This window comes from Arachis hypogaea, chromosome 7 (genome assembly GCF_003086295.3).
Source record: "Arachis hypogaea cultivar Tifrunner chromosome 7, arahy.Tifrunner.gnm2.J5K5, whole genome shotgun sequence".
NCBI lineage: Eukaryota > Viridiplantae > Streptophyta > Magnoliopsida > Fabales > Fabaceae > Arachis > Arachis hypogaea.
In genome coordinates, this window is record NC_092042.1 from 5,019,610 (window position 1) to 5,030,527 (window position 10,918).

Here is a 10,918-nt window from a genome sequence, read left to right on the forward strand (position 1 = left end):
TTTATTTCGGTTGTTAAAATTTAGCGTATTTTGGGGAACAAATAAATTTGAGGATAATATTTTTATTTTTTAGTAGAAGAAACTGAGAGTTATTTAATGTTGAGTCAAATGCAAGGTAAATACAACAGAAAAATATTGATTCTCTAATATTTGTGTTAAAGTTTTTTCCAGTCATAAATAAGGAAGAAAAATAAAAACGGTTGACTTATAATATTTTTATAATTTAAATATTTGTAAAGTTATTATAATAAAAGTAAAAAATGGTAGAGAATTAATTTGTTAGGCATGTTGTTAGTTAAGGTTTGACTCTCATTTTAAAATGGAGAGGAATTGGGGAATCAAATTTTGTTGACCAATATGTGAGCCTTGGATGAAGTATTCTTTCTTGATTATTATATAATTCACATTGAACATTTTGATTAAACATGATTTTTAGTAGTTATTTCGATTTAGTTTACTAAGTAATTCCTATTATTTTTTTCAAATTGTATCACGTAAACAATTTTTATATAGAAATATACAGTAATTCCATAATTTTATTAAGACCACCACCACCAATGCTACCACTTGAGTTTTCCCCCCACAGTAGTGTACCAATAATCCTTTATTATTTTATTTTTATGGGCACTTTTATGATTTATTGATAAGATAAAATGTTTTATATAGTTAATAAATTCACTTATTCAAATGATTATTTTATTATATAATTAATTTTTAATTTTTATTTTTAATTTGATTACAAGTAAGATTTAAATTCAAAATTTTTAAATAATAATTAAAAAATTATGTTATTTGAGTTATAATTTATTGACATCTTTAAAGATATTATTATTATTTTTATTATTATTATTATAAGGTCATCTTGGTCTTGACAGGGTATCTATATTTATGCTACTTAATAAGACAAAATAACCAACGATATTCTTACAGTAAAAACCATATATATATATATATATATATATATTTCTCATTATTACAGGAAGGAAAAAAAAAAGATAAAATTAAAAGCCACAAAAATATTTTCGGACATATTCTGTTTGGTATTTTTCTCATTTCTTTTCAGATCTCTGTTTTCGTCGAAACCCTAATTCTACCAAATTCAGTTTCAGCCTCGGAAAACCTATCTCTCTCTTTCTCTCTCTCTCTCTCTCTCTCTCTCAACGATTTTGCAATTCAATATCGATCTCTCAATCTTCCTCAACGCTTCGTTCTCTGAATCATCCAGGTACCTACCTTCTTCTCCCGCTTCCTCTGTGTGTGTGTGTGTGTGTGTGTGTGATTTTCGCTATATTGATCGTATGTGATCTATCGTTGCCACGTTGATTGTGTTAGCAATTAGTTTAATTGCTACTTTAGATCCATTTCTGAAAATACTGGCAATTATTGAAATTTTCATTTCTCTGTTCTTCTTTTTAGATCTCAATAGTGTTGTATGCTTCAGTGAAGTTTTGCACTCGTGAAAAGTTATCAGATTGTGTTGTAAATACTAAATAGTGAATCCTTTTGAATTTGCGTGGTCTATTTTTTTTAGTCTGATCCTCTTTTTTTTTTCTCCCTGGTAATTTGATATTATCTAAACTAAGGATTCGGAATTAGTTTTCGTTGTAATTCGCTTTATCAATTAGCAGTTGATTTAACCTTGCAAGTACTTGTTCGCTTGCAATTAGGTATGATGTTGATGTGAACATTTTTTTTTTTAGGAGGCTTACATGTAAATGTGAATATAATGTTATTTGGTTAATATGTAGTGGCAAATTAGAGGCAAGAATGTGTGGTTTAATTTAGTTTCATTAAATATTTTAGGGTTGTTGCTTTCTGAGGAAAATGTCTCCTGCATCCCGATCTAAGTCTAAAGACAAAAAGGCAACCAAGGAATCTCAGAAGCCTTCTGCAAAGCCGTCGGGGTCTGGTAATGGAGTAGCTGGTATTCCAGCAAGTGCATACAATCCCTTACTAGGAACGTTCCATACTCTTGAAACGTCACCAACAGCTACCTCACCAATACATTCTAATGGTCGATTCCGGAACATAGATGAGACAGATGAACATCCTGGTGGCTCAATGGTTCCGGGAGTTGAGTATGATTCTGTTTCAAATAATGGTAGTTGGTCCGGTGAGTCTGAAGACCATAAAGAAAAAGGTTCTAATCCTCCTGTTCGACCAGAAACGGTACCGGGAGCTGATAATGATAAGCGAGAGAAAATCTGCCAGAAGAATGAGAGAAAACATCAACGCCAAAAGGAAAGGCGAGCGCAAGAGTTGCATGAGCGATGTAGTGGTTATCTTATGTCCAGGAAGCTAGAATCGCTTGCTCAACAGCTTGTGGCAATGGGATTTTCTCACGAGCGAGCAACAATGGCGTTGATACTGAATGAGGGAAGGGTGGAGGAATCAGTAGCATGGCTGTTTGAAGGTGGTGAAGAAACAGAAAGTCAGAAGGATAAAAATGTAGGTACAGGCAATTTGAAAATTGACATATCAGAAGAGCTTGCGCGGCTTGCCGACCTGGAAACAAGATATGATTGTTCAAAACAGGAGGTTGAAAGAGTGGTTGTTAACTGTGAGGGTGATCTTGATAAGGCTGCAGAGTCCTTAAGAGAGCTGAAGCAAAATCATTCATCTGCTCCACCAAAGCTAGAAGAACCTGGTGATCCCCCTATTACTAGCAATGGTAAGCAGTTGGGAGTTGTGCTACAAACAAAACCTGTTCCCTTGCCAAATCAACCTAAAAAAAATGAAAAGGATTTTAACTATACAAAGGCAGCAGCTACAATAGGAGTACAATCAGAATCCGGTAATAAAAATATTCAGCCTTTAAAGAGAATACAAGCCAAGTCTGAATGGGCAAAGTCCCAACAAGCTACCATACTAGCTGACAAAAGGTGGCCAGGTGCAGGATCTAACCCATCTGTTTCTTATTCGCTGGCACCGCCTTTGCAAGCTTCTCCCATACCTTCCATGACTGAAGCTCGTTATATGGCTGTTGGAGGTGATATTAAGAACCTTCAAACCGGTTCGGCTAGGGAACCTGTTATTGTGATGCAGCGATCCCAAACTGTAAATGCAAAGCAGGTCCCAGCCACCAGCATGAGTTCCTCTCCCCCTGGTATGGCTGCCAGTTGGTATCCAACCAACGGTGTAGAAGCTTTGAGGTCTAATGGCTTTATATCTCACCCTCCTACCAGTAGAAGCCTTAGTCCAAACTTCCTCAATTCTAATCAAATGTACCACCAACTTCAGTATCAACCTCCACAACAGTTTGTTGCAGGCAGTAGCAATTCAATAGATCCCCAGGCAATAAATCGAGGGAATAACATGTGGAGTAGAACTGCTCCATCATCATCACTCCCTGTTGCTTCTTCACTGGGTCTCTTTTCTGGACTAGGATCGGCAGCCACATCAGGGGCATCTTCTCCGGTAGACTGGAGCACTGGCGGGTCAATGCAGTTCGATTATACAAGCATAGACTGGTCGTTGGATAAAGGCTTAACTTCACCAAGGTCGCAATCTTTATGGCTAGGGCTTTCACCTTTTTCAAAGAGTAGTGCTAGTCATAGGTATGACTCAAATGCTTCAGGAGTTGTTGCTCAGCAGGGAATGAGATCGATGCCTTCTAATGGGAGCATTGTTCCCATTCCTGGTTTTCAAGAAGGTGGAGTAGCTTCGGGTGAATCATCTGCTGCTGGTTCTCGGGAGTGGAGTTCTCCTTTTGAAGGGAAAGATCTTTTTAGTTTACCCAGACAGTTTGTTTCTTCCCCTACTCTGTAGAGTGAGAGAAGAGAGAAACTGAATGAGAATAATAATGAAAGAAAGACCCAGAAAATGTGTGTGGATTTGATGTTGGTTTTAATGATTATACAGTTAATGGTTGCAGTGGGAAGAACATTCCAAGAGCATTTTCTTTAGCATACAGAGTCACACATGCACTTTACATTCACACTTCCCAGTTCCCCCTTTACTGATCTAAATATTCTGATGTCTAAACAAGCTTGGACATTTTAGAGTATTTGTTTCGGCCACAAAACTAACATGACAAATTAAACTCTAGAGGGCTAGTGGTGGTATCTGTTATGGTGCAAAACCTTTGGCTCTGGATTGTTTAATTTATATTTTGTGCCTAGTTTTGTGGTTGCAGCAGTATTCCTTTTTGCATGAACTTAAAAATGTGGGCTAACTGCATTACCGAACCACCCTCGTATAATTGGTTTAATTCTTTATCTATATTTAATCTTAGGTGGAATTAGGCGTACTTTACAGTTAGTCAACTAATTATGTACTCCAAAGTCCCAAAAAACAAAATGTTACTTTACAATCCGCTTATAAAAGATATTAACAATGGAGTGCGGAATGGATACCCAATTTCCAACTACAAGCAATTAGCAACCAATAACCATACACAACAATGATTTTTTGTTTTAATATATAGATGGATTAGTAAACCTGTTTGATGGCTACTATTAAAATGCCTTTTTGGAGGGTTTAATTTGATCATATGGCTAATTTATAGAAGTTGAATAACATTAAGGGTATGTTTGGTTGCTGAATAAAAATATGGTGAAAATATATAAGATAAACTATATATGTGTGTTGTGTGTGTGTTGAAAATGAATATTATAATTATGGAAAGAAAGCATGGCCCACATTATCTGCAGGAAAGTGCAAAAGTAGAGATTGATAGCCTTTCATTGCTTTCAGTTGCACAAGCATAACTAACATGAAACCTGTTTTTTTAGTTCAAACTTAGCACTCAAAATAACAAAGATGGTTGAATTGAGTTAGATAAAAAAGGGTTACTAAATATAATATTACATATGATGTTTTCTTCTTCTCATGCTTCTTCATTCCAAGTTCCAACTCCATTCAACAAACCAAGAAAGCAGCAGCATCAACAGCTACTATGGAAGTCTTATCATCCAATTCAACAAACCAATCTTCAACAAAGCTTATTCAGTTCTGTTCATCTTCCTTGTCCTTTGAAGAGAAACCTCCACAAGTGCTTCTTACAGAAGCAGTCTCAATCCACACAAGAGGAAGAACAGCAACAATTTGAGTTTGAGAGGCTGTTCTCAAACCTTAACCAAGCGACTTTGAAAAGGGAACCTGGTTGGTACTCTGCATACCCTCCTATTTTCTCTTCTGTCTAGATTTGCCATTGTTAAGAAGTTCTGTGTCCTTAAAAGAATCTGTGCTAAGTGTTCTGACGAAAAACATAAAGGGCAAAACAATCTAGATAGAGATGTTGTGTCTTACACCCTGTTTCTAGTTTTTGGACAGACTAGAAAATATTAGTAAATTTTGTTCCGGATAAAGAAATTATGTTAGTTTCCATATCTGTCTCCTTCTCCAAACCGATTTGTGTTTCTCAATGTCTTTATATTTTTGTCTTGAGAATATTACTGAGCCGAAAAATCCTTAAGTTTTATCATTTGTTATATTTCTTCTAAGATATTGAAACTTTAATATATTCAAAAATTTCCCCCTTGTGTTAATTTTGGCAGGAAGCTTATCCAGTGCAATTTTGCTTGTTGCAGGCACCACTGTGAGCCTCTTTTTTTTTTCACCTTTTTCCTTACAATATTGTGATCTAAAGTATGAAGATATATCCTTTCTTTTGAACATAATTAAAGATGATTGAATATGATTATATGTGAATATTTGAATTACTATTCTCTCAATCAAGGTTATCAAACTCAAGAGTTTTGAATTGTAAAGTTCAAGTAATAAACTTGATTTGAGAACACAAACTCATGAATTCTTACAAGTTTGAGTTAGCTAAATATTCGCCGTAGCACAATTTTCGATATCTTTATACGCTTTTGCCTGATTGTGTTTGTTGAAGCAAAGAAATGTCACAGGTTGGTGCAGGGATCCTTGCAATACCTGCAGTGACACAAGAATCAGGATTTTTAGCATCTGCAGTTACTTGCATTGTTTGTTGGATATTCATGGTAACTTTCACCATCTGTGTTATGTATCATTTCCAAATAGTATATTGTGATATTGAGACACGAATCACATGTTCTAGCAAGATTTTTCATTGTAGTAGTCTATTCCAGCTTAGTTATTTTTCAGAGGCTTGTAATTTTTTCTTAAATGCACAACTGTTCATAACCTCAATTTTTGCATGGAAAGTTTTTGCACATACTCAATATGTGAAAACTTTTGTAGGTTTCAACAGGGTTGCTTATTGCTGAAGTAAATGTGAAAACCATGTGTGAACTTGGTTCTGGTGGTGTTTCACTGGTAACTTTCTCTACTGCTTCCCCTTGCTTGATATTTTCTTTGATTTTATTTACCTAAAAATAAAATGGTTTTGTAATCCTTAAACAAAATTAATGCTGCATATCTTTTATCAGGATTTTGGTTATGCATACTAAAGTTCTATATAAGATGGATATGTAGATATGATAGGTGATCTTAGAAAGCTTGAAACTTAACAGTGATTTGTGTTATAGTGTTGGAGTTTTTCATCCTCCAACAAATTTTAGCTTTAAATTCTGCCTATTTGGATTATTGGTAACTTGATCTTAATAAAGTTCAGGTATCCATGGCCAAAAGAACTTTAGGAACAGCCGGAGTTCAAATTTCAAGGTAAGTTCATAAGTCATCTTTGTAAAATTTCATTCACATCAACTATGGGAAACCAACATTCATAATATATCTCAGATTCTCAATTGCATCAATATGATATAATTGACTTAAAGAGGCATTAATTCAATGGAGAAGAGTTATGCACTAATTCATACTCAAGTGACTACATTATCATGAAACCTTTCTTGCTTGTTATTTCTGAAACTTTACTTCTTTTGACTTTTGTATATGTATATATATATTTCTTTCATCTACTTCTCTAAGATCAAATCTTTATGGTCTCAAGTAATTTCATTCAAATATTTTTTTAAAAAATAGCTAACAAGAATCCTCATTTTCTTGCAGTTGGTCATATATCTTCATCCATTATGCACTTCTTGTTGCCTATATAGCGCGATCTTCAGATATCTTAACAAATTATCTCGGCATTCCAATGTAAAAGTCACTACCTCTGCCTTAAATTGTGTCTAGATTCTAGGTTCTAGCAGTTGTGTTGTAACATTTTTCCTACTCCATCTTCATTCCTCTGCATTCAAACCTTGAAATCTTGTTATGTGCTGATTCCAGCATTTTGGCCACAGATGGGAAAGTGCAACCTTGTTTTCATTGATATTTGGAGGCTTATGCTTCTTTGGAAGGTTAGCTTGGCCTTCTTCCCTCATCTTCATGTAGATTTTACTTGCTTGATGTTCCCCACATTAAATTTACAATTATTTTTCACTGTACAACCTCATGACAAATTTGTATCATGCTATGCTTATTGTAACTAAGATAGTTAGAATGAGTTATTGAGCTTCTAGCTCTAGTTTTTCATTTTGTAAGGTCAGAAAATTGACAAGGCTTAATTGTAATAACTAATATGTAGCCAGCGATTTATTGGTGCGATTAATGGTGTTCTAGTAATTGGTCTCATTGGCTCCTTTGCTGCTCTTGTGGTAAGGTTTCTCATGTCAAAAACAAGTTCTTATTTATTTTTCTTATTCCTCTAAATTCTGTATCCTTTCAGCCTTATTGCCATTAAAATGTTTTATCAAGATGAATTGTTTTCTGTTTTTTCAATTCAAAAGTTCATTAGTAACAAAACTAGTACATGATATTCATGTCATAACAAACAGTTACATGATTTATTAGCCTTGGTTTCCTATCAGAAAATAGAGATTAATTTTCCTATCTTAGGCAGTTGCAAGTGGAGATGTACACTTGGATGCTCTTCTGAAAGCCAACTTCCAAGCTGCTCCTGCGAGTATACCAATTATTGCACTATCATTTGTTTACCAGGTAACATCACCAACTTGCTGCTGTTCAACAATGGACAAAGTGTAACACTTTTGGCATATGCTTGTTCAAAATGTGGTGCCTGTTGTTTGTACAAATCTTGAAGGAGACATGACAAAAGTAAGGTGACAAATCTCATCATCTTTCTTTGCTCCAATATTTATTCCAATAACATGATAATCGAGCTTTTTCGCCTACTTTTGCTGATGTTGAAGTAACAAAATAGAAATACATGATTGAATGCTGTAAAACTTTGTTTTATGCAATATAGAGATTCAGTGCAAATAGTTTTTCTATCCTTTAATAATATCAATTTTTTTTTTCCTTGCAGGACTGCAATAATCCTTGGAACTGGGATAGTTCTTGCTCTTTTTCTCATATGGAATGCTGTTATCCTGGGAACTATTACTGACAATTCAATGGGCGTCGATCCATTACAACAATTGCAGTCGACGAGCGGAGCAGTTGGAGTAAGTATATGACAGCCTCAACTGCATTTTGATATGCATATGCTGGAGTAATTTGATGGAAACATTTTTCTTTTTCTTACTGATTTTTTTCTTCTCTAACCAAATTCTGCAGCCTATTGTTGCAGCCTTCTCATTTCTTGCAATCACCACATCTTACATTGGATTTGTTTTGGGTTTATCAGACTTTATTGCAGACTGTAAGTGGAGAAATATTCATTTTCTTTCTCATCTTTCAACTAAAAGCTAATAGTTAATTTGAGCAAACCACCATTTTAATCCTCAAGATTTGTTTGCTGACAAAATGGCTCCTCAAAGATTCATAATTATATCATGGTATCCAAATGAATATAATTTTCATTTTAGTCTTGAGTAGACCATTGTTTACAAACATAACAGTAACCATTTTCGGTGGACTTGTCAAGCGAAACCCAACTTTAAGGTACATAGGATCATCATCAATTGTTAAGGGACCATTTTGTCAAAAGACTAATCTTTCAAGAATGACTTATACCTCTTGGAAATATATATCTGAATGAATCTTGTATTGCATCATTATGATGATTTTTTCAGTGCTGCAACTCCCAAGTGGCCAGAACAAGCCTCTGCCATACATACTGACTTTAATTCCACCATTAATACTAGCATTGTTGGACCCAGAAATATTTTTCAAAGCCTTGGACTTTGCAGGAACATATGGAGGTATAGAAATAATGTCATCCACATTTGTTGATATATGATCATCAATGTAAATTAAACTCTTAACTCGTGAACTCTTGTGAGTTTACAAGTGAGAGTTTGTTTAGGTGATGCTTCTTAATTTCACAAACATGTTAGTATGTATTTTGTTGGATTTAAATCAGATTCTAACACAGCAAGTATTTCTTTTTTTTTTTTTTTGTTTCCATTGTCACTATCAGTGTTGGTGCTTTTTGGAGTTATTCCAGCTGCAATGTCATGGTCTGATAGGTACTCAAATTCATCATCTGCATCTGTGAAAATACCTGAACTAGTTCCTGGAGGGAAGATAACACTACTACTGGTGCTTGGAGGATCAGGATATGTGGTTCTTTCTGAATTGATTCAGAACTTTCAGCACCTTTGAAGAAAGTCATGTAGCTACTATGTTCTTCCCCCTCTCTTATATAAGTTTTCTATTATTACTACAATATATGTTATTGTATAAATTATTCCACTTTGGAGAACCTGCTAGCTGTATAAATTGATTGGAGATCAAGAAAAGAATAAAGAAACATAATAAATAAATTATGGATCATACCAATATCATAATATATTGTTTATTGTAAAGCATGTATGCACTTAAGCCATTAACATCATTTTTCTTTTTAATGATTTTGCTCATGAATTAATGGAAGTGAAGACACTAATTTGACATGGTTACTTTAGCTTTTATAATTTGATAGCTTAGGGTGAAAAGTGGAAATAATAAAACCTTGTTATGATTTTCTTATATTTGTTTTATTTTTAAAAAAAACGGAAGAACATTGGAGCAATGATTGAGTTATTTTCGTGTGACCTCAAGATCACGCTTTTGGGACCTCAATTTTGGTTGAGAAATCGAGTTTTATTTCTTGGATGATATGTAATTTATTTTCAAATGATGTCTGCAAGTATTTCAATTTCCTTCAAGAATTTAAATGCATAAGCCTAGTTTCTTCCTCTAGCTTTTGTAGGACTTTGATATTTGTGGTTGATGCCAGTTGAGAAATAAGCGAAGGGTTTGACAATTCATAATTAGGAAAAGTATATGAACCAACTAATAATCAGTCAAGAATGGAACAACATAATTAATTATAATTAGTTTTATTAATTTATAATTTAATTTGTTTTTTAAATTATTGTTGACCACGTTTAAAACATGAGGGAAGATACGCTAGTGATCGGAACAGATGCTTTGCTTTGATCATTCATTAGTTGGTTCCATATAATTAATTATGTTATGCGTAACACATGAAACATAGAAATCATATCGAAAACCATCCAATTTATAACAAAAAGAAACATCCGTGTGCCTATCAGTAGCAACATCTGGTTAAAGTCACCGGTGCCTCTGATTTACCAGTTGGCTGATTCTTGGCTTATATAGAGTTGATTCCCTAGCATTGTTGTTCACAATTATCGTTACAAACATAATCTCCATAGTTTTTAAAGACTTCAATAGCAACGACCGATAAATATTGTCCAGAGAGATGTCATATAACTACATGTATCATTCCAATTGTATTATTTCTTAGTTGGTTCAGCATAGCTCGTGTCTTATTTGTCGTGTTAAACTTCCACTTCAACACAGCAAAGAGGACATGAATTATGCTGAGTCAACAAAGGAATAATAGTGTGATACAATTAGAATGGTAAATATCAAATAAGGACCAGAACTAACAACACCCCAACTCTGTTCAGGAACATCAAAATTGGGGTGGCTTCCGGCCATTCTCTGCCTCATGAAATTATCCATAGCATCTACAAAACCATAAAAGCATGCAAAGCATTGAAAAAATCAAGCTTCTGGACTTATGTTGAGCTTTATTACAAAGAGTTTTATTAGACAGTAACTGTATCAAGCT

The 10,918-nt window shown here is 34.3% G+C and overlaps 1 protein-coding gene and 1 pseudogene across 1 annotated transcript; both read left to right on the forward strand.

Annotated features, from left to right (window-relative positions):
- The first annotated feature begins 966 nt into the window (after positions 1 to 966).
- LOC112702139 (uncharacterized) lies at positions 967 to 3,883 on the forward strand. The gene is made up of 2 exons (XM_025753056.3): positions 967 to 1,225; positions 1,804 to 3,883. The coding sequence occupies exon 2, from the start codon at positions 1,825 to 1,827 to the stop codon at positions 3,766 to 3,768; it is 1,944 nt and encodes a 647-aa protein (XP_025608841.1). The 5' UTR covers positions 967 to 1,225; positions 1,804 to 1,824; the 3' UTR covers positions 3,769 to 3,883.
- Positions 3,884 to 4,697: 814 nt separating this feature from the next.
- Positions 4,698 to 9,641, forward strand: LOC112702140 (uncharacterized; annotated as a pseudogene).
- Positions 9,642 to 10,918: the final 1,277 nt, after the last annotated feature.